A 23,738-nucleotide genomic window follows, 5' to 3' on the forward strand; every position below is an offset into this window, starting at 1 on the left:
TTTATATTATGAATTATAAATAATTATACATAAATACCCTTATATTAGTATTATCAGATTGGCTTTTAGGCATATAACTAATAACTAACATTCCCGCTCAAGCGCATGCCTTTTAAATATTAAAGATGAAAATTGAACTCACTACCTCATAAGATCAAAGGGTTTAGAATTGACTTAGAATTGGCTCTTATATAATATTTACCCAAATGATCGATTTAATAGACAACGGGTCCATAAATATACATTATTAGAAAGACGCAATACAATGCTTCTTCTAATAGCCCTACTAGACATTACACAATCCCATAACAAATTATTGTTCTCTCTTTCACTATAAAAAAATTTGATTACATTGTGCATTGTTATTCATTTTAGTGTTTTATTTTGCAGATGGGAGAGAAGGAAGAGAGCCCATAAGAGTGTGCCAATGGAGAGGCTAGTGATTCTTGTTCTTTTTTTTTTTTTTTGAAATTCAAATCTGATTTCTTATTCCCTGATTTGCAGGTGGAGCAAAGAGAATAAAAAATTTAGAAGCCCATAATGAAAGGCAAGTTAAATTTTTGCCTTTTTGTAACTTTTTATCTTCTATATGCTATGGTCTATTCTATTCCTATTTGTCATGAACTGAGATATCCAATGTTTTATGCTGTTATGTGAAAGGAACTCCACCTGCCACTCCCTCACACTCTCTGCTGTTACCAGTGATCTAAGATGCATAAAAAGGCCATCTAATTATCACCAAATTAAATGTAACTATCATGTTCCTTCAAACCATGCAAATGTGCATGATCAAAAAACCGATTGGCTCGACGAGTTACAAAATGTTGCTCGTAAACAGTTGGATGCTTTCTATCGGTTTTCTCGACCGCATACAGTAATCGGAACCGTAAGTTCTATTCATACTCATTCATTTCTTATCAACAAAGATGACATTTAGAATCTAATGTTAGAATCTTTCTGTCGATCGTCAGATTATAGGCATTACAACAGTGTCTGTTCTTCCTGTTGAAACCATTTCTGATATTTCTCCTACATTCTTTCTGGGACTCTTCAAGGTACTGTTCAATGAGACATGATAATGTTTACATTTTTTGAAATTTTGAATTTTTTCTAATGTAACATTGTATACTGTTTCTTTATTCAGGCTCTGGTCCCAGCAATATTCATGAATATTTATGTTGTAGGACTGAATCAGCTGTTTGATGTCGAAATCGATAAGGTTTGTTTCGACCCCAAATTTAAGTTTGTGTTCTTCTTCGCTTTCCTATCTTGCGAAAAGACGATGATTCTATTTTGCGACTGCAGGTGAATAAACCTACTCTTCCACTTGCTTCAGGAGAGTTCTCCATGTCAACCGGAATAGTCTTAGTAGCAGCTTCTTGTATCATGGTATTTTCGCTAATGCGACTTAGTGATTCTATTTAATTTTCGTATTTCTTTGGATGCATCAATCTCGACAAGCATTTTTTTCTTATTGAGACTAATTTGACAAAGCATGCTCTGATTTCTCCTTTCAGAGCTTTGCCATGGGAGTGAAGTCCGGATCTCCGCCAGTTCTATTTGCATTACTCATCAGTTTTCTCCTCGGAAGCGCTTACTCTGTCGATGTAAATCTACACTTGTTACTAAGCTTAACTTTAAATTACAACTAGTCAAATTGTAGCAAGAGTAAACAAGTGTTTATTGCTTCTTCTGGCTTATTGAGTGTTGCGAGTCGTATCTTATTAATTACTTTGTGTTATTCAAAAGATTGATCTGGTGGGGAACAGGCACTTAACCCCCAAAATACGCACAATGGGGAGTTGAACACTTGAACCATGATCTTATGAAACTTACCCAAAGATTGATGTAGCAGATTCATGTAGTTTGGCCTTCAATTTTTGCTGTTTTTGTTGTTGTTGTTCAGCTTCCGCTACTTAGATGGAAAAGACACGCCTTTCTTGCTGCGTCGTGCATCCTATGTGTGAGGGCTATCTTGGTTCAATTAGCCTTCTTCATGCATATACAGGTATTGAGAAAATTTTTAGCACATATACAGATACTAGTTTGGGCGCGCGAAACTTTGTTAATTGATACCTTATTGCTTTTCGTCAGAGATATGTATTAGGAAGGCCTATAGTTTTGAAGAAGTCGGTGATCTTCGCCACGGCTTTCATGTGTTTCTTCTCTGCTGTTATAGCTTTGTTCAAGGTAAATATCATGTATAAATCGGTTATTCAGGATAAATTTGTGCTTTTATTTTTTCGCTTTTCGCCTCGACAACAATACTGAAATCCAAACAATGCTTCTTCTTATTCATTAAAACTGATGATATTCCTCTCCATTTTCTCTTTTATTGCTGCACTTCAAATATTTAATCAACATTTTACTGCCACATTTTACCATTAGTAGGACATACCGGATGTCGACGGAGATAGAGACTACGGAATCCAATCCTTCAGCGTTCGCTTAGGTCAAAAGAAGGTTATTTATTAGAATTAACGACCAATTGCCGAGTAAATTATCCTTGTTGTGATCTTTTAGATGTACTCAAATTAATGTTTAAGTGCTTCTTAATGCAGGTATTTTGGCTTTGCGTCAAGTTACTGTTGACGGCGTACGCTATTGCCATGTTGGTGGGCGCTTCATCCTGCGACAAACTTCGAAGGCTTGTAACCGTTGAGTGATCTTTTTCTCGAAACGCACCTTTTCGATATACATTTTTGTTTCTCAATATGAACAATACGGTATTATTTTCGCCGTTACGAAATGTAGGTTTTCGGCCATGGTTCACTTGCTTCTGTTCTTCTGCTGCGCGCACGACGCCTTGATGTTCAGAACAAGACATCCATTACAGCATTCTACATGTTTATTTGGAAGGCAAGTGAATTAACCTAATTCCATCAAATTGTCTACTTTCTCAATCAAAATCTATACAAAATTAGAATTTCTTTGTCTGAAACTGTACATACTGACGAAAACATCGCAAAATCGCGCAGATATATTATTCTGCTAAGTTCTTAGTTATATTAGATCGAAAGCACGAGGCGAATGAAAACTAATGCAGTTCGCGAAGCATATCAAACACTTCACTATGTGAATCTTATTAGTGCTGAAATTAAACTCTTAACTAACATATATACTGATTGTTTTGCTGGACATTTTTACTTTGCAGCTATTTTACGCCGAATATTTCCTGATTCCTTTTGTGAGTTGACGACTACTATGGTGAAGACCAAAGCATGGAGCAGTTACAATCTTTCACTTGGCACAATAAGTAGATTTTTAGTTTGTTCTGAAATTTGTATCCAAAATTGGGTGAAATTGTTTCTATAAATTATGCTCTCTCTATTTGTAAGGTGTGTTTTTGGCTACATGTTATCTTTTGTTGGTTTTGTTGGATAAGCAATAGTTGCTGATAAAGGCATATTAATAGACAAGTAATGTAATGTTAACACGTATTGATGATATGAAAGTAATGTAATATATTATTATTATTGTCTCGCCTAGTATAATACTGTCACATTATTTCTATATTAGCGACACGTCAAGTAAATTAAATTACGGGACTTGATTATAATAATTTAAAAAATTCGAGTCAGAAGTTGCTATAAAGTAAAGTTTGAAAACTAAACTATCAAACGTCTCATAATTTAAAGGGATTTTTTATTTCTATTCATAGGCTAAGGCTAAGGGATTTTTTATTTTTACTTTATATGGAAAGATAGTGCTTTTATTTTTCAAAATTTTTATATAAAAAGAAAAACTGAATAAAAATATAATATTTTATATTAATTTTTTTTTTATAGAAAAATAAATTTTTACACCTTTCCAACGATTGAAATGTCACCCCACGTGTAATTAACGTGCCTCATGTTATCTTCGGAAAATTAAAAAACAAATTAATGAACCGTCCACGGATGATGTGGTGCACGGAGTCCACGCATATAACAAACTGACCTACCATTCCCTCTCTGTATAAATACTAAACTCTCTCTCTCTCTTCTCCCCGCTGCTTTGCTCGTGCTCTAGGGTTTCTCGCCGCCGCGTCCAACCATGGTACACCTCTCTCTCTCTCTCTCTCTTAGGGTTTCGCACTCATCGAGCTAGGGTTTCGTAGCTCCTGATTTTGATTAATTTATGTATATATTTTTATTTTGGTTACTGTTCTTGTAGCCGTCGCACAAGACGTTTAGGATCAAGATGAAGCTCGCGAAGAAGATGCGCCAAAATCGCCCAATCCCCCACTGGATCCGCATGAGAACCGATAACACCATCAGGTTTCATCTCGCCCTCTTCATATTTTGTTTCTGTTTTTCCCCCCTAAGATGTGCAATTTTAGATTTTACTATCTAATCCTTGTAATCCGTTTGATTTCTGAAAATTTTTGAAAATTTGGCTAATTTTGTTTGGTTCTAATGGTTTTCATTTGATAACGTGTAGAGTATTTGCAAAATAATCCGTCGAAAAAGTTATATTTGTTGTTTGATTCTGATGTATGGGATATTTTGATTTGACCATCTAATATTTTACAAAAATTGATTTTACTATCAAACTTTTCAACTACGTTGATTTGATCTTGGGTGCATCACTCGCTTTAATTAAAATGTAGTAATGTGAATCACGTAAAACAGGGCTTTTTTTTTTTGGTATTTAGCCTTAAGTTTTTTTTTAACAAATGGCCCTATCAAACTTATATTTGCATAAATAGCTCTCTTCTTGCCATACAGGCACCTAGGTGGTGTTTTTTGTTTTTAATTTGAACACAGTTGATTGGATCATCGTGATCCTTTTTGTATTTTTTATTGTCTTTAAAAAAGGGACTAAAGTGTGAATATGAACACGCCGTATTCAACTTAAAATTGCAAATACAAGTTTGCTAGGGTCATTTGTATATTTTTTTTAGGGAGCTAAATGTAAAAAAAGCCCTGTAAAATATTGTCAATAAGCCCAATAAATTGAATGGGGAAAGAACTATCGAATTGGTCAAATCAAATAAATTGAAAGACTGGGTAGTAAAATCAAAATTACTAGAATGAGTCGCATAGTTCACCTAAGTTCTATACATTTTGGCTTTTTTCTTTTTTTGGTTGCTTTTGATACGATTTGTTGTTGTGTATCATTTTTGTGCTCTAATACTCTTTTATCTTTCAAATCTTTCAGGTACAACGCCAAGCGCAGGCACTGGCGCCGCACGAAGCTAGGCTTTTGAGGATTCGCTCGGGAACGGTTTCTTTAATCTCTTGTAGAACTTGCTCCTCTGTTAGCTTGTTTTGGCGTTTTGAAGACATCTGAATGAGAAAGATTTGCTATTTATGGGATCTGAAGTGTTAAAATTTGCCTCTGTGTTAGTGTTTCTCGCCGTGCAATTTTGTCGACTAATGTTGCTGCTGTCAAATTGGTGTGCATCAGTTTTGAGTCCTGAAATTATGACAGTCCGTTAGTCTAATTTAAAAGATAATAATGTCTGATCCTTGCTTGTATTCTTAAACCCTTTGGAAATCTTCGGCAGTAAACCGTGCCATTTGTTGCTGAAGTTATTGAAAAATTGCGGTTAGTTTTTGAATAGTCAGTCGACTTCGGAGTGTTTCATGCACTGTTTCATTCTCTCCATTTGAAATTTGCTTAGGATCTTTGAAACATTACACAATATACTCTTATTAGTCTCTCTCATCTGCTAAAGCTGCTGGAGTTTAAGCTGTTGATGGATTAGATGTAGAAGTGTTGTGTTGTGAGTCAGAGACTGATGCGTTCGCAGCAGAGTTCGATGTATTGTGTGTTGTTGTTGTTGGTGAGAAATATGTCGCATTCGTTATATCTGAGTAAAATTTACTTGGTGAATGATGATCAGATTGGATAAACTTATTTATTTGTTAATATTAAAGATCAATTTTGTCGATAGCTTCGCTGCTCTAGTGCCCTCAAAGCACCCCGACTATCTTGATATTGACAATTTTGATTGTGCTGATTCCTGGTTCATTGAAAGAAGCTGCATGTGTATGGATCTGTTTGTTTTTGTGGATCTCAGATGTTAAATTTGTGATTCGAGATGGTGTTGTTTCGGCATGAAAGCTCAATAACTCACAATTGTATGGAGATCGACCTTGCGACTTAGAACGGTGGGGGGGCGAAATTGGCAAGTTTTCTAAATTTTACTTTGCTTAAAATGGAAAAAAAAAAACAGTTTTATGTAAGAACACCTGCTTCTGTTTTTTGGTTTTTTTTTTTTATGGAAAACACAAATTAAATACGTCTTAACTCTATTCATTATCTTTTCTTTTTTTGATTTTTATCGAACCAAAAGCCAATAAATTACTAATTTCTACATATTTCTTTTATTAAATATATGTTTTTCTTTAAAAAAAAATCATTTTTGACAATTTCATGCGAAACCAAAGAGGATGTTCATTAGAAACGAAATCCACTCCCTTCAAAATAATATTTTCATATCAATAAACCAAAATAACTCCCAAAAAATATAGCTTAGAATCTCATCTTAGAAATATATAAACGAAAGTTCGATCTTCCGATCGACTGCAGCTACGTTCTCTGATTCGTTTCAAACCCAAATTCACATCATCACCACAATTTTTTTTCTTTTCTCAAAATAATTTTTTTATTTAATTTACAANACTTTTTTTTATATTTCTATGATGGTAGAAGTTATGAATCCGGTGAATCATTCACCGTATTTAGAGATCTATTTTTATAATTATTTTTTTAACAAAATTATTTTTATAATTTAAAAATTGATAGGTTTATTTATAAAAAAAATTCTCTAAAAAATATAGCTCAGAATCTCATCTTAGGAATATATAAACGGGAGTTCGAGCTTCCGATCGACTGTAGCTACGTTCTCTGATTCGTTTCAAACCCAAATTCACATTATCACCACAATTTTTTTTCTTTTCTCAAAATAATTTTTTTATTTAATTTAAAAAAGGAAAAACTAAATATTCTATTATTATTCTCCTCAAATATTGGCTCCCCTCCAACGTCCCTCCGCCCAACTCGCCTACTTGACCGGGTTTCTTCCTCTTCACTTCCCCAACTTTATACTCCTCTCTTTATCACCACTCTCTTATTAGTTTCCATTACACAATTAAACCACCCTTTCACGTACAATTTTTTCCTTAACTAATCCCATTATTTGTTGCACAAACCACGCATCTTACATGGTGGTGCAATAAATCTAACGCGCTCTTCCTCCCCGTCGTCCTTTTTGTTTTCTGTTGATCGCTCGTCGTCCGTCCTTCGTAAATAAAAAAATGGCGGCGGCGGCGGCAGCGTCGGCGAGCTTCTTGGAAGAGATCCGCAATGAGAGCGTGGACCTCGTCGGTTCTCTCTTCTCCTCTCCTACTTTGTTTTCGCGCCTTCGCGCGTTTATGCATGGTTCATGTTTGATCGTCGGATTTGAGTTTGTTTTTATCTGTTTTCATGCAGGAGCGGATTCCGATCGAGGAGGTGTTCGAGCAGCTGAAATGCTCGCGGGAGGGGCTCAGCTCGGCCGAGGGCGAGCAGCGGCTCCAGCTGTTCGGGCCCAACAAGCTCGAGGAGAAGAAGGTCGAATCGCAAATCCCAACTTTCGTCAGAATTCTGCGAAACAATCGTTATGTTTCAAAAACTTAAACTTATATAGAGATCAGCGGTGTTAATATTTATGTTCAACACTATATATTCATGTATGTTTGGTTACCGAATTCGACGTATATGTACGTAAACAGGAGAACAAGTTCCTCAAGTTCCTGGGCTTCATGTGGAATCCGCTGTCGTGGGTCATGGAGATCGCCGCGATCATGGCCATCGCCCTCGCCAACGGCGGAGTATGTAACATATTTATTTCAAAATTTCAACTTTTTTTGTTTTACTGGAGAACGGTGTTTAAATATTTGATATTCACTATTTTTCGATTGCAATTATGTATTTGCTCATAGGGAAGACCTCCGGATTGGCAAGACTTTGTCGGCATCGTCGTCCTCCTCGTCATCAACTCCACCATCTCCTTCATCGAGGAGAACAACGCGGGCAATGCTGCCGCCGCTCTCATGGCCGGGCTCGCGCCTAAAACTAAAGTAATTATCTACCCACGCTTCTTTTTATAAAGCGAAAGATCAATCTGATAGGAAACAGCTCAGAAAGATATGCTTCCTGATTGTTCGGGTTTGGTTATGGGACTAAGGTGTTGAGGGACGGGAGGTGGTCGGAGCAGGAGGCGGCGATCCTCGTCCCCGGCGACATCATCAGCATCAAGCTCGGCGACATCATCCCGGCCGATGCCAGGTTGCTCGAGGGCGACCCCCTCAAGATTGACCAATCGGCCCTCACCGGCGAGTCGCTCCCCGTGACGAAGAGCCCCGGGGACGAGATCTTCTCCGGGTCGACGTGCAAGCAGGGCGAGATCGAGGCCGTCGTCATCGCCACCGGCGTCCACACCTTCTTCGGCAAGGCCGCCCACCTCGTCGACAGCACCAACAATGTTGGCCACTTTCAGAAGGTCAGTCAATTTTGACCGTTGAACATGACCTACAGCACGTACACTACGTATATATTTTTAAAACTATTCGATGTATGAGTAATAGATTTTGCGAAACTGCTTTAGGTGTTGACGGCCATAGGGAACTTCTGCATATGCTCTATCGCGGTGGGTATGCTGATCGAGATCGTGGTAATGTACCCGATCCAGCACCGGCGGTACAGGGAGGGGATCGACAACCTGCTGGTGCTGCTGATCGGCGGGATCCCGATCGCGATGCCGACGGTGCTGTCGGTGACGATGGCGATCGGGTCGCACCGGCTCTCGGAGCAAGGGGCGATCACGAAGCGGATGACCGCCATCGAGGAGATGGCCGGGATGGACGTGCTCTGCAGCGACAAGACCGGAACGCTCACCCTCAACAAGCTCACCGTCGACAAGACCATGATCGAGGTATGCACGCAACAAACAGGAAACAGGAAGCAAATTTCCTACAATTTCATGCGTAGAATTTTCTCTGTATGAGGCTCCGTGCCGTCCGATATAGACGGTGCAGGTTAATCCAGCAACGGAATCAATCATGTGGGTAGCGAATCCTACGCACGGGGTTGTAACCAATTCGAACCCCATTAGAGGTGACCAAGTGAAACAATTTGAAAGTAGTGAATGTAATTTTCAGTTTAGTACCCCTCATCTTATAAGAATTCCGATTTGGTCCCTAAACGCTTTCTAAGTAGATCCACTTATATATGTATTTATATTATATATGTGACTGATACATTAGAACTGTCGCAGGCGTTCGTGAAGGACGTTGACAGAGATACGGTGGTGCTCTACGCGGCGAGAGCTTCAAGAGTGGAGAATCAGGACGCTATCGATGCTTCCATTGTCAGCATGCTCGCAGATCCCAAGGAGGTAAACTACTAACAGAACTGATTTTGATATTGTCCGATAAATTTACTTAATCCGATCATTATTCGCTAACCAAATTCGACCAAGTTAAGCAAATTTGATGTACTACTATTGAAACATTTGCAGAAATACTATTGATTTGTCAGTATTTTTACGTATCATATCAATATGATTCAGCATTGTAGAGAATTTCCTCCTAAAAATTGATTCTCTGTAGCAGCTTCATCTCAATTTCTTTCTATTTTCATTGAATAATTTGTTTTTATAGTTTCAATTTCGTTCTTATGACCACAAATCTCATGTCCAAACGCAGGCGCGCGCCGGGATTCAGGAGGTCCACTTCCTGCCCTTCAACCCGGTCGAGAAGCGCACCGCCATCACCTACATCGACTCCGCCGGCAAGTGGCACCGCATCAGCAAAGGCGCCCCCGAACAGGTTGATATAATTTCCGTCGCATTCGGAATTGAATTGGATAGAAAAAGATGATGCCGGGAAAGAAGAGAATTTAGTAGCTCGGAGGCATCAGGAATGAAACTGTTGAATTCATCGGTCGTGACCGTCGACGCCTCCGAGTCTCTGTACTTTCACTCTCTTTCAGTATTACTATTTCATCTTATCTTATCTTATCCAATTTAATTTCGAATCTCGAACGAAACCATAATAATGCAAGATTATTCATCTTTCACTTCATGAATGTCGAATCTTTTTCGGTACAGATCATTGACCTCTGCAACTTGAGAGAAGATGCGCGGAAGCGGGTCCACGGGATCATCGACAAGTTCGCCGACCGCGGCCTCCGCGCGCTGGCCGTGGCGCGGCAGGAGGTCCCCGAGGCCGCCAAGGAGAGCGCGGGTGGGCCGTGGCAGTTCGTCGCGGTGCTGCCGCTCTTCGACCCGCCGCGCCACGACAGCGCGGAGACCATCCGCCGCGCGCTCAACCTCGGCGTCAACGTCAAGATGATCACCGGCGACCAGCTCGCCATCGCCAAGGAGACCGGGCGGCGCCTCGGCATGGGGACCAACATGTACCCGTCGTCGACCCTCCTCGCCGACAAGAAGGACGACCTCGCCGGCGGGCTGCCGGTCGACGAGCTAATCGAGAAGGCCGACGGCTTCGCCGGAGTCTTCCCGGGTATGCTTACATTACACAATAGTTTCCCGCCAAAATTCAAATATTTGTAACCTCTCTCAATTTTGGGCATGACAACATTTTCGGAACATTTCACATGCATGTAAAATGGTCGTGAGCATAACAACATTTTCGAAACTGCATGCATGCAGAGCACAAGTACGAGATCGTGAGGCGGCTGCAGGAGCGGCGGCACATCTGCGGGATGACGGGGGACGGGGTGAACGACGCGCCGGCGCTGAAGAAGGCGGACATCGGGATCGCCGTGGCGGACGCGACGGACGCGGCGCGGGGGGCGTCGGACATCGTGCTGACGGAGCCCGGGCTGAGCGTGATCGTGAGCGCGGTGCTGACGAGCCGCGCCATCTTCCAGCGCATGAAGAACTACACCATCTACGCCGTATCGATCACGATCCGCATCGTGCTCGGCTTCCTCCTCCTCGCCCTCATCTGGCGCTTCGACTTCTCGCCCTTCATGGTGCTCATCATCGCCATACTCAACGACGGCACCATCATGACCATCTCCAAGGACCGCGTCAAGCCCTCGCCGGTCCCCGACTCATGGAAGCTGCAGGAGATCTTCGCCACCGGGGTCATGCTCGGCACCTACCTCGCGCTCGTGACCGTCCTCTTCTTCTGGGTCACCTTCCGAACCGACTTCTTCTCAGTGAGTATCAGTATCAGTNCTTCGTTTAAGTTCCTGAGCAGCACATGCAAATAATGCAATAAGGAACCAATGAATGAGGAACCAATGACTTGAAAAGGTGATAAAAGGAGTACGAAACTTGCAATGAGAAAAAAATTCAAAGGGTGTCCTCTGATTCGAAAACAAATTGATACAAAAATCCCACCTAGATCTAGAAGCTTCATGTGAGGTCTATCATATATATCCTATTTGCTTACTAAAGAATCCCTATAAATATATATATATATATATATATATATATATATATATATATGGAAAAATCGGCGCATTGTGATCAAATTTGGGTAAAATTGCATGCATGCAGGACGCATTCAAGGTGAGACCGATCAGGGACAGCGCGGACGAGCTGATGGCGGCCGTGTACCTGCAGGTGAGCATCGTCAGCCAGGCGCTGATCTTCGTCACCCGGTCGCGGAGTTGGTGCTTCGTCGAGCGCCCCGGCCTCCTCCTCGTCGCCGCCTTCATCGCGGCACAGCTGGTGAGAACACTCTCAAATATAAGCTTATGTCGACGCGGTCCCGAAAGATTGAAGTAAAACTTTTCTTGTGAAACAACTGTTTTTTTTTTTTCTTTAAAAGTTTAAGTTATCATATAATAATATTCAAATACGATCTTTTGGGGAGAAAACATAAGACTAGACATATGAAAAGACTAGCTCAGAAACTCCTCTGATGTCATACAATGTTTTTTTTGGGGGGCAACACTATATTAGAGACAGAATTTTCTTAGTCCTTTCACGTCGCAGATTTAATTTTACAATGCTTTAAAAATCGAGTCGAACAACGACCTGAAATGTTATTGGGTCGAGAGTCACCGGTTACAAACATATTGATCGTCGGTAATCTCCTTTCATATAATCATGGCCTTTCGTAGGTGGCTACCATCATCGCGGTGTACGCGAACTGGGGCTTCGCGAGGATCCGCGGCATCGGATGGGGATGGGCAGGAGTCATATGGCTCTTCAGCATCATAACCTTCTTCCCTCTCGACATCCTCAAGTTTATTATTCGCTACGCCCTCAGTGGCAAGGCCTGGGACAACGTTTTCCAGAACAAGGTAATCTTAACCTCACAAAAACCTCTCTCGCTACTGCAATTCTGCTCTGCTCTGTCCCTATCAAAATTGTATCTACCAATATCAGCCGACAAAGGTTAAGTAGACGATTTGTGTTTCTGATTTCTCGACGTAACAACAATGCAGACGGCATTTGCCAATACGTTGGACTACGGGAAGGGCGAGAGGGAGGCCCAGTGGGCTATAGCCCAGCGGACAATCCACGGCCTGCACCCACCGGAGTCTTCCGGCCTCTTCAACGACAAGACCAACTACAGAGAGTTGTCTGAGATCGCGGAGCAGGCGAAAAGGCGCGCGGAGGTCGCAAGGTAATCGACAAATCGCAACTCAATACTGATATGTTGTGACCTTGTTTTTCAGGTTCCATGTTGAGAAACACTCACACACTTAAAATCTCATAGATTTTTTTTTTTTTTATTTAATACACCTTAACAGGTACCCTAAGTAAGATTCTTCTTAGAAAAGACATCTTTCATTCATGAGTTATTAATGTTTCACTTGCAGATCTTTCATAAATAGTCTTAGTTTCTTTTGCACTTCATAATAAACAACTAACCAACCATTATGCAGGAAAAAAATACCACAATGAGTTTGTAACATTACATGCATCTTTATTCAACTATGAGAGCAATTTGAGCAAAATATATGAACCTTGAAAATGCTTTCATTTACAGGCTTAGGGAGCTGCACACACTGAAGGGGCATGTGGAGTCAGTGGTGAAGCTCAAGGGGCTCGACATCGAGACAATCCAACAACACTACACAGTTTAGAGAACTTTCGGATCGACGCCGAAGACAAAAAAAAGTTTTGGAAAGGAAATATTGGTTTTTGATTAGTTTTTCTTTCAATGTTAGGGAGGAATTTTGTGCAGGTTCTGGAAGAAGAATAATGGAAGGAACGGAATTTTGTCGCGCAGTATCATCTGTAATCAGAGTTGGTTAGATGATATGCATCAATAATTTGTCTCTTTTTCAATTTTTTTTTTTTATTCTTTTGTATGTTTCTTCCTCCTTTTCAGCATCTGTTTACAAGTTGCAATGTAAAGGCTGTTTTTGGCAACTATTTTTTTGTTCATTAATGGTGAATAACCAGGGGGTTTATTACAGCAGCAGATGCTTTTTAACAGCTACTGTCTTCATCTTCCATCTGTGATAATTTAAACCTGCAGTACTACAAATGTATACAATTGGCATAGATTCCTCGATATGACAATATATGGACTCTGCCGCTGTTCATAAATTTTGTGTTTGGGCTTGTGTGGATGTAATGCCCCCAATAGTCCCATATCAGATGGGATTCTGATTCCGATCAGCTTATATGAGGCCTCGCATGCTAGTAATAATAGCTGGGCTTAAGCATTTTGGACCGGTGGTTTGGCGCAACGAGTTATTGTTGCTAACGGGTCGGGTCGTTGCAATTTGTATCAGAGCCGAATACCAGCCGGAAGTGTGAGAGCTAAGTACTATACGGGGTAAAATGCTACACCAACAGGTTTGGTGGGAGCCACCTCTTGAATCCGTAAACATCGCCTCTGTGATATGGTTTGGACTCAACGAGGACGTTAGAGTCTAAACAGGAGGAGCTTGTAATGCCCCTAATAGTCCCACATCGGATGGAATACTGATTCCGATCAGTTTATATGAGATCGTTGCAGTGAATGTCAGAGCAAGTTATTCAGTAGTAAACTAATTTTGTGTTTGGGTTTGTGTGGATGTCGGAGCAAGTTATTCAGTAGTAAATTGTTCGATACAGAGGTTCGCTTTCATCGTTGCAGCTTCAGGATCTAAATTTTAGCTCTTCTGAAATCATGATAATTCTGATGCTTCTCGACGGTAGTTTTCAAATACAAAGTGAATTATCAGTACGAAAATCAATTTAGGGACTTCATGTATTAAATGTGGTTTTATACTCTATGCTGAAACAATTCTAAAAAGGCCTCAAATATTTTGTACTCAAATTTTAAAAGAGTTTAGTTTGTAACTCTCAGCTTTGGTTGTTTGTAATTGACACTGACGGGAAGAGGCCCGGTGGTGTGTTTAATCAATTGTGATCCTTATCTTTTAAACAAACCTATTCAGTTTTATCCTGGGCCAAACATGAATTTGATTATTAGATCTTAAACTAAATTAGAAATATGAATTAAAATTTAGTATTCAAATTTGAGTCGAATTTTGAATTCATATTGTGAATTTCAGCAAATTTGTTATTCCGTATCGAGATTTGAATCTAAATTCAAATTTGAAATTGGAATCACACTCTGAATCTTAGAGCATGTTTCTTGCCAAGGATAAAATCTAAATTAGATTCATAAAAATTTTAATCTCTTGCAGGCACCACAAATAAGGCAGGTTGATCAAAAAATAACAAGAGACTGTTTTCCAATTTTCTTTTATTTTTTTTTCCTTCTTGGAATAATAATCTAATTTAGCATGTAGGAACACTCAATTGAAAGTTGGATTGAATAAGTAATAGCATCTCAAATTAAGAAAGTGCTCGTCCTCCCTGGAGTTTTTCTGTGTTAAGCAGCTTGATAATAAAAAAAACAACCAAATATATGCAGAAGATTCAAATCAGAGATTCTGCTTCGCAAGCTCAAAAGCTCATCAAAGCTTTCCCCCAAATCAAAACCCCAATTTTTTTTGTCTTTGCCATTCACCGACTCGAATTAGAGAATCCATTCGAAATCTATAAATATTCTTTCTGAGATCAGTTGTAATCAAGCGAACAACCCATACATAAAGCAATCACTAAATGTACTTTGTAGTTTGTTCCGTCACAGAAAAAAACAGCAATTAACGTCGAAAAACTGTAGGAAAACAGCATAGTTTGAAGGGTGATCAATTTTCACTACTCTTCGTATCCTAAACAGGAGGATTCAGTCCATCCTTCNAGATGAGCCAGTTCAATAAAAAATCGGTTTCGACACAAAATATATAACAAAAATATGTCGATTCAGTTCAAAAAAATAAATAGAAAGAAAAAGAGGTTCAAAAAAGAATAATTGAAAGAGAAAAAAAATCGAATTCAAACAATATACATAACAAAATAGACCAGTTCGGATTAAAAAAATTTAAAAAAAATAAAATATGTAAAAAAAACTTGTTGATTAGGTTCAAAGAAGAATATAATTGAAAGAAAAGAAAAAAAAAATAGAAAAATTCTAAACTAAGGAAGAAGTGTCATGTCATCTTACACATTGGGGATTAATAATGACTCATACCATGTTCACATATGACCCAACCATACTAAGCCCATTTGACCCTAACACACACACACATATATATAGGTATGACTCACATCAAACTGACTAACACAAAGCATGCAAACCTATGTGCATGGGCCACCACTTTAACAGTTAAAAATACCAGACACCATTTCTCGATTCTAGTGGGATGCTGGCCCTGGAGAGATAGACGGCGGGGCCGGCGGCGGCGGCGGGGCCGGCGGCGGCGGCGGGGCCGGCGGCGGCGGCAGCGTCGACGGGTCGGAGGAATCGTTTGCTGGATTGCAGTAGCCGCGCAATATGTCTCCTTCTTCAGCCGTGAAGCCTAGGGACGCCAGCAAGACGTCAGTGGCCCAGCAGTGATGCTCGATCACGCGAATGGCCCGGCAGCAGCTCGGGCCCAGGTACGTTTCACCGTTGAGGAAGAAGAGGATCACCTCCCCCGTGCACGACCGGAGCTCCGGCCCAGTGCTTCATGCCATCCGACTGCAGGCGGGCCGACAGGCCGATCGGGTAATTTAATAATTGTAGGGGGTTAAATTACATGGGGTAGATTAGGGGCCAAAAAGAGTATAATTGAAAGAAGGAAAAAAAAATTAGAAAAACCCTAAACTAATGAGGAAGCACCACGTCATCTTAAACACGGTGGTGGGCATATACAGAAATATGGCGGTGGTGGGCATCAGAATGCAAGTTCTTTTATGTTAAGATTATCTGAGTTTGAGAGCTGGAAAGTACAAATCAAACCTACAGACAAGGTAATCAACTGAGCGTCTTTTGACCGTAAGATGGCCTGTAGCTCAAAACCAAAGTTGTTCCTCTCTCATATCTTAATTTACTGTAATTCCTGTACTAATTTAGTATAAAGGTCGAAAATGTCAAAAATGTTGTTTGTTCCTGAGTGGAATTTATTGAGAGTTTCAAGTTATAATTTGTAACATTAAGTTGCAAACAATGTCCCCATCATTTGCCGTGCATTGGAAATGCAACTATTGCCCTCATACTTGCATATGAATTGGCTGTAGCGTTTAGTTATTCCACTTTACAGCTTTTATTTTGAATCAAACTTTCTTCCGAGTCTTCATTATTTTGGGACATTTTTAGAGGGAAAGACCTCTAATCTACTGTTATTTATTCTTATATACTTTTATTCCAATTTTGGTAAATAATATTGAATAGTTTATTCAAAATATTTTAGAAATTACATAAATTTTTTGCCGAAATAGATTGTTTGAAGAGAGAAGCCATGAGAAACTTCAGTAGAGACACTTGTGGGTGATCATATGAATAGATAGATGTTCATGAAAATATTCATATTTATAGAGGTGGAATCGATTAATAAATATGAATAGGAAAATGAAAAGTGAAAGGGCATGCATGCATATATAGGAAAATGAAAAGTGAAAGGGCATGCATGCATATATACGTTTTAAGAAATGTAAGGTCTCTTAGATTGAGGTGTAATAATAATTAATCAATTAATGGTAGTGGGAGAAACAAAATTAAGGGATTTGTAACATCTTAATTAATTATTAAGGAATGTGGAGGGTTTTTAATTAGCTAGTGGGAAAATTTGGGTCATATGTGCACTCGAGCCCGATTAAGATTTGGATAAAGCCAGGTTAATTTTGTTGATTGGTTGTTGGATTTGGATCAAGTTAAAACCAACAATAAACCCTAACCTAGTGTTTGACTCCTGAAAAAGCGTGAAAAATTATTTTTAAAAAATTTATTTGTTTATTTTTTCATGAAAAACACATTTCTCCATAATTTTTTATTTCTCTGATAAAAAATTTAGAAAAGTAAAGTACTACTTTTTATGAAATCTGAAACGAATGAAAATTATTTTTTCAGTTAGAAAATTATTTTCACAAATAATTTATAGAAAAAAACTAAACACCTCCTAAGAGATTTAGTATTAATTATGAGGTACATATATATGAATAGTTAGATTAATGGAGAATAACTTGAGAAGTAGAAGAACCATTAGAAACGGTAACATTATTCTTTGTCATAATTATTACATTAAGGATTAGTAACATATCAATCACTAACGAGCATGCTCTATAATTGAAAGAAAAGAAAAAAAAAAAATAGAAAAGTCCTAAACTAAGAAGGAAGCGCCACGTCATCTTGCACATTGGGGATTAATATAGTTGTACAGAAGATATATATATATATATATATATATATATATCTGTCTCTTATACACATNATAAAGTGCAAAACCACAGGGTACTAATTTGATACATTTTAAACCACAGGGTATTAAAGTGATAAAGTGAGAAACCATAGGGTACTAACTTGATACAACTTTAACCATAGGGTACTAAAGTGAGAAAGTGCAAAACCACATAGGTGATATTTAAAGTTTACCCATAATAATATAATAGCAAACTCTATAAATATATATTATTCGTAATTTTATATTCTTTTAAAAATATAGAAACTCAACATACTTGTAATTTTAAAATTACGTATCGTTAATAATACTGTACGGATCTTAAAGCAATACGACGGTTAAAAAGTCATAGACATAAATACTGTTGTACTTTTAAAATTATTTTACTTTAATTCTTGTACTCATTTATTGCTTAGAAAAAGTTACTACGCACGCATTTGTGTACCACCTACTTATCATGTTACACATATTTATTTAATATTTGTATCCTATTATCCATTAATTTTATCAATTTTTTTAATAAATTGTTAAGTTAAAAATATGAGATTAAAGGAGTCGTCGTGCATAGGTATATAAACGAGCTAAATAATTTTTTTTCTTCAAAATAAGCACTAAAGTAAAAGATTTCTGAAAGTTTTATAAGGTTTGGATCTCACGTAAAACTTAAAAATTTGAGGATCAAAATGAAATTTGGCTGAAAGTGTAAGGACTAACACTGCAATTAACCAGAAATAAAAGTCAATTTTTTGGAGAACCAGGTCTATAGACCGAAGCAATTTCATCACGCCACGTGGCGACTGTAATTAAACATAAAAAATGGAGGACTAATTAGCACTGCAATTAACCATAATCAAGTCCAATATTCGGAGAACCATGTCTATACACCTCGCCAATCTCTTCACGCCACGTGGCGAATGCAAGCAAAATTAATTTTCCCGCCATTCTCCCCATCACTTCGCGCCACCTCTCCGTTCCCCTTCTCATTACCCTCTCTCTCTCTCTCTCTCTCTCTCTCCCTCTCTCTCTCCCCTCACCCCTCTCTAATGGCGCCCGAAACCCTAACCGAGTACGAGCGCCGCCGCATGGAGAACATCCGCCGCAACGGCGAGGTGATGGCCTCGCTCAAGCTCCGCCGCATCGCCTCCGATCTCTCCTCCTCCTCTGCTCAGCAATCCATGGCGACGACGAAGAAGAGGCCCTGCCCCTCCCCCACGCCCCGATCCCCCGTCGTCCTCCGCCGCTCCCTCCGCACCCGCGGCCTCCCCCCTAATCGATCCCCATCCCCCTCCTCCGATCCCCCTTCTCCCCCTCCCAATCCCGCCTCCGCCGCCCGGGAGAGGATCGGCCCCTTCCCCACCGCCGATACCCTCGTCAGGGGCTCCGGATCGGCCGATCGAGGCCTGATCGACGCGATTTTGGGAGCTTCAAAGGCGTCGGAATCGGATCATGTGAAGGGAAGGGGTTCCGGGTTCGATCCGAGGCGTTCGATGGCTCTGAGGGAGGAGAAGGTGAGGAAGGTTCTCCGGGAGAGGATCCTGGCCGTGCGATTCCTGCCTTTTGGGGATCGGACGGTGATCGCTGCGGGGAATAAGCTGGGGCATCTAGGGTTTTGGGATGTGGATTATAGTGGAGGGGATGGGGATGGAGATGGGGTGTTTGTATATTTTCCTCACAGAGCTCCAATTTCGGGGATTTCGGTCCATCTGGATTCGCCGACAAAGGTAATATCTTCTTTCACAGTTTTACTTTTAAATTAAAAGCGCGCAATAACTCAGCGCTAATTCTTTCTCAATAGTTAGCCTAAATGTTCGATTCGCTTCAAACATTATTGTAGGCCATAGTTGTGTAAAAAATTGTTGAGCAATTATGCCTTCGACTTGTTCCGGTACACGAATATGCTTTGTATTAGACATGCAACAGGTTGAACTTTGAGTACAATTGTGATGGAGAATGGTTTAGAATTGTTGGTAGCTGAAGAATTTTGGTGCAAAATGTAGTTGTGGTTGAATAGCTGAATGAGTGTTGAGATTCAGAGTCACCTGTACTTTGCTGCACCACACATTAACCTGGTTAATTGATTGTTCTAAACATATTCTCTATTGCCCCTTACAGGAATGTTACAAATGTTTGTTCGGTATATATTTATGTTACTAAGATTAAGTTTAATGAACTAGAATATGTCACAGATTGATCCGTCCACAATTGAGAGTGTAACTGTTTTTCTCAGCTGTAACACTTGATGATAATGTGGTTTTGTTTTTGTTGGGGACTCCTTCATGCTTCTTATATGGTCATTCATCCTATGTGCTTGGTTCTGTCTAATGTAGATTTTCACTAGTTGCTACGATGGGTTTATATGTTTGATGGATGCCGATTCAGAGACGTTCAACATGATATATTCCTGCGGTTATTCTATTTATTCTTTATGCCAAGCACCTCATGATAATACCTCCTTATATTTTGGAGAGCGAGGCGAGCTCAAACTTTTCGATTTGAGGGTGGGTAAAGTCTCTGGTTCCTGGGACTTGCATGAACAGAGGATAAATACGATAGACTTTCATCCAGAAAATGTTAATTTGTTTGCTACAAGTTCGACGGATGGGACGGCTTGCATATGGGACTTGAGAAGATCAAAAGAGAATAAGCTGGAATGCTTGAAGACTGTTCAGCATAACAGAGCAGTTCATTCTGCACATTTTTCACCCAGCGGAAGCTGTCTTGCTACAACGAGGTATGCGATCTCCTGCATCTGCTAGATATATGTAGATGGAAAAAGTGAAACTAACTCTGTTTAGTCCATTGTAGAATGTGTTGATGTATGACTTGAATTCTTGTGCCCTTGTAGTCAAGAAAACACTTATTGATGTGATGGTCTCGTAAGTTACTCAACATACTTAAAACTCATTGATATGTGATAGTTGGTTTAGTGGATATATCATGCTCAATAACATTTTTCTTTCTTCACTAAAAAATTAAAAGTAGAACTTACATGCAGTAGAGACAAGAAAGCAGCTAGATCAAAACTGAAGCAAATATATTAAGGCATCTGTGTTATGATAAAACAAAAGAAAAAGACTGGAACAAGGCAATCTACATATCATGCTCAAGCCATTGTAAATCCTTTTTTATCTAATCGGATGGAAAGGCCTTCAACCAAGTCCACAGCATTTGATAAAGAACGGATCAGAAGTGGATGCCAACTCGGAAGATCTGATCATGAGAAAACACAATAATCAGAATGGAAGATGGCTATCTACATTCAGCAAAACCATAGTAACATCACTCTCTATCTAATCGGATCGAAAGCCCTCTCAACCAACTCCACAGCATTGTACTATGATCTAGTGATGTAATTGTATCTCAATTGCGGAAGATCAAACTGTCGAAAACAACTTATGAGTATGGAGATCTATGTACTCGCAAAAGTATAGTAACATGACTCTCTCTCGCACTAGCTATATATATATATATATATATATATATATTTGATATCTCCAAGCTATTCACTTCAAGCCGCCTCCAAACCCAGCATTGACACCGCCTCTACATTATTACTTACATTCTTGCCTTTAACAAATGCAAAAAACGATACTGATCTCAATTTGCAGAGCAATCTGGGGCTGGGATGATTCCTACCTGTATCTGGGCAACATGAGGAGGGCCGTCGACGTAATCTCCGTGGCCGACAGAACCACGACCACTTTAGAGAGTGAGCACGTGACGTCGATCCCGTGCCGGTTCGCCGCACATCCGTACAATGTGGGATCTCTTGCTTGTGCCACCGCTGGTGGTAAGGTGTTCCTCTGGACAAAATCCTGAGGATTTAAAAGTTTTGCAGTATCCAAATTGATGTATTAGTTTGCCTTGTGTAAACCTTTTGCAGTGTATTCTGTGGGTCTGTGCTGCAGGAAAGGCTTGCTGCAGTTTTTGGAGAGCTTGTTGAGAACTTGATAATATTTTATGCTTGCATCTTAATTTTCGATTCTCCCACATTTGCTTGGGTATGTAATCGTTGTATTATGCTCTACGTTTAGTGGAATTTGCCTACAGGTTTTATCTGAAAAAAAAAAAAATCATGATTCAATGTGTGCTGGTCAAAAAAATTATTGGTGCCAACATATAATAATATAAAATATTTATTTTTTTTAACAATAAAATATTTTAATTATTTATTATGTTTTTTTATCGCATCTTTTAAACTTTATTTAGAAAATTATTTATTAATTTAAAGAATAATGAGTTTTAAATTGTACCATCGACATGAAATTTATATGTATCTTGTTGACACGGTAGATGCGGCTGTGTAAGTTTTGTTGTTTCGAATGGCCTCTGTTCCCGAAAAATTACACGATTTTCCTTTTACAAGTCCCCAAATCGGGCGTTAACTGTAGCTAAAAACTAAAATTATTTAGAAACGATCTCAAAATTGCACTCAGCCTAAGAGCCCCTTCGGTACTGAGCGTCATTTCCTGATAGGCGCGATCGAATGGACATAGATCCAATTTTTTCATTTTTTTTTGTTCTTTAAAAAAAAAAAAATCCATTTCTGGTGGTATAAAAATGCCGCTGTGCCTGAATTTCTTATCCGTCTCTCCAGAAAAAGGAATATGTCCAGAGAAAATTTTAAGTTCAGTATTTTTTTTTTTTTTTTCTGTCCACTGGGACTAATCCCGCCTAGTCGGCATCTTGTATTTATATCTCCAATGATTCTATTGTTCCGGACCATTATTAATGAGGATCCCGATAAGATATGCACTTCTTCGAGAATGAAAAAAAACTGATCTTAAGCAAAAAAGAGTTCCAGGGTAACATACAAAGATAGCTTCGCAACATGATATGGCAACTCTTATCATTTGTGTAATGTCCACAATTCTAAGCCCAAACGGAGTCCTGGGGATCTTCCACAACACGGTTAAATGAAAGATATAGCGGAATTTGCAAGCTATTTCAGCTGCCAGGTACAGAAAAAGCACTTTCAACGCTGCTTCTGCTGTTAAGAAAGAACAAAAGAAAAAGGACTTGCGCACATGAACACTGCCTACCATATCTACCTCTTGAAATAGGTTTTTCCAAATAAACATCCATTGCCATTTTACTTCATAACAACTTCAGATCCAACTTCAGATCTATTTACACATATACCCCAGGGAAGTTATCCAAGACTCGAGTATGAAATTGCACTCGCAAGAGCAACATGCTAACGTTTAGATCTTAAGAGGGGCAATAAACATGGCTCCGAAGCTACTCCGATAGACCGAATCCTTTCAGCCTTAGACAAAAAGAAGAGCAAAAGAAGAGGGAAAACCAGAATGTAGAGCTTAAAGCCATACTCTCTCTTGACATACACATAATTAAGCGAGTTTGAAAATGAGTGACACAGAATAAGATAGTGCCTCGTGCCCTCACCCTATTTAACGAGGGTTAGGATTATATGCTAATACCGTTCAGATTGGGTGATAGTCCTAATAATTGGGTACGGGTTTAAAAAGGGATCATGGGAAAGATCCCATTTTAGTCTAAATCGGGTTGGCATACTATACAACCAGAATTTTTGTTTGTTCAGACCATATATTAGGAAATCTACAGGACCTGCTTTAAATACGGAAAATTATATACAACAGAGTGCTTCGGAAAGAGATTTAGGGTTAAGGTAGGTAACCTTGTTGCTTGAGATACCATAAGGCCCCTTCTGCGGCATGCTCTTGTGCGGCTTTCTTTTGCGCCTTCGGGTCACTGAAGCACTCCAATAATGCTGCAGTAGCTCCTTCGACTCGAACAGTAACCTTGTATGTGAACCTGCATATGTATTGGACATGTTACATGATGAGCTTACAATACATCAAATGTACAAAAGACAAAAATATAACATAGGATACATTTGACATTGGAAAGCACAACTAACTTGTTCCCCTTGGAGCTTTAAGTTGTTATGGGCATATACAATTTTTAGCAGAGAAGACATCTTTATTTCCTGTTTTTTCATTTGGTAATGACTCGATAACAAAGAAGACTAAATCAAATTTAACAGGGGAATTATTAGCTATCTAATAGAAGAAACC

At 39.3% G+C, this 23,738-nt stretch overlaps 4 protein-coding genes across 4 annotated transcripts; all 4 read left to right on the top strand.

Annotated features, from left to right (window-relative positions):
- Positions 1-504: 504 nt before the first annotated feature.
- On the top strand, positions 505-3,196 carry LOC109704603 (homogentisate geranylgeranyltransferase-like; the record flags this gene model as incomplete). The annotated part of the gene is made up of 12 exons (XM_020225364.1): positions 505-547; positions 661-886; positions 972-1,055; positions 1,145-1,219; positions 1,306-1,389; positions 1,518-1,607; positions 1,907-2,008; positions 2,095-2,190; positions 2,392-2,463; positions 2,562-2,657; positions 2,755-2,859; positions 3,155-3,196. Coding segments are annotated over 12 exons (1,115 nt in total), but the record flags the coding sequence as incomplete, so codon positions are not given.
- Positions 3,197-3,928: 732 nt separating this feature from the next.
- Positions 3,929-5,878, top strand: LOC109704601 (60S ribosomal protein L39-like). Its single transcript, XM_020225362.1, has 3 exons — positions 3,929-4,038; positions 4,156-4,259; positions 5,143-5,878. The coding sequence occupies exons 1-3, from the start codon at positions 4,036-4,038 to the stop codon at positions 5,189-5,191; spliced, it is 156 nt and encodes a 51-aa protein (XP_020080951.1). The 5' UTR covers positions 3,929-4,035; the 3' UTR covers positions 5,192-5,878.
- Positions 5,879-7,073: 1,195 nt separating this feature from the next.
- Positions 7,074-13,377, top strand: LOC109704602 (plasma membrane ATPase-like). The gene is made up of 14 exons (XM_020225363.1): positions 7,074-7,313; positions 7,423-7,542; positions 7,704-7,802; positions 7,914-8,051; positions 8,159-8,473; positions 8,579-8,905; positions 9,248-9,367; positions 9,678-9,800; positions 10,082-10,496; positions 10,646-11,160; positions 11,504-11,677; positions 12,073-12,255; positions 12,400-12,581; positions 12,948-13,377. The coding sequence occupies exons 1-14, from the start codon at positions 7,248-7,250 to the stop codon at positions 13,042-13,044; spliced, it is 2,874 nt and encodes a 957-aa protein (XP_020080952.1). The 5' UTR covers positions 7,074-7,247; the 3' UTR covers positions 13,045-13,377.
- Positions 13,378-18,645: 5,268 nt separating this feature from the next.
- Positions 18,646-21,663, top strand: LOC109704605 (WD repeat-containing protein 76-like). The gene is made up of 4 exons (XM_020225365.1): positions 18,646-19,400; positions 20,007-20,433; positions 20,525-20,555; positions 21,255-21,663. The coding sequence occupies exons 1-4, from the start codon at positions 18,723-18,725 to the stop codon at positions 21,496-21,498; spliced, it is 1,380 nt and encodes a 459-aa protein (XP_020080954.1). The 5' UTR covers positions 18,646-18,722; the 3' UTR covers positions 21,499-21,663.
- The last annotated feature ends 2,075 nt before the right edge of the window (positions 21,664-23,738 follow it).

The sequence above is a fragment of the Ananas comosus genome, unplaced genomic scaffold (assembly GCF_001540865.1).
Source record: "Ananas comosus cultivar F153 unplaced genomic scaffold, ASM154086v1, whole genome shotgun sequence".
Lineage (NCBI taxonomy): Eukaryota > Viridiplantae > Streptophyta > Magnoliopsida > Poales > Bromeliaceae > Ananas > Ananas comosus.

Bases quoted from the DNA above. Each gene is read 5' to 3' on its own strand.
- LOC109704605 (XM_020225365.1), top strand. From the start codon at position 18,723: ATGGCGCCCGAAACCCTAACCGAGTACGAGCGCCGCCGCATGGAGAAC. The intron at 20,434-20,524 runs AGATATATGTAG...GTGCCCTTGTAG, and splicing joins TGCGATCTCCTGCATCTGCT to TCAAGAAAACACTTATTGAT. The intron at 20,556-21,254 runs GTAAGTTACTCA...TTGCCTTTAACA, and splicing joins CTTATTGATGTGATGGTCTC to AATGCAAAAAACGATACTGA.
- LOC109704602 (XM_020225363.1), top strand. From the start codon at position 7,248: ATGGCGGCGGCGGCGGCAGCGTCGGCGAGCTTCTTGGAAGAGATCCGC. The intron at 7,543-7,703 runs GTCGAATCGCAA...GTACGTAAACAG, and splicing joins ACAAGCTCGAGGAGAAGAAG to GAGAACAAGTTCCTCAAGTT. The intron at 8,906-9,247 runs GTATGCACGCAA...GAACTGTCGCAG, and splicing joins TCGACAAGACCATGATCGAG to GCGTTCGTGAAGGACGTTGA.
- LOC109704601 (XM_020225362.1), top strand. The intron at 4,260-5,142 runs GTTTCATCTCGC...CAAATCTTTCAG, and splicing joins AGAACCGATAACACCATCAG to GTACAACGCCAAGCGCAGGC.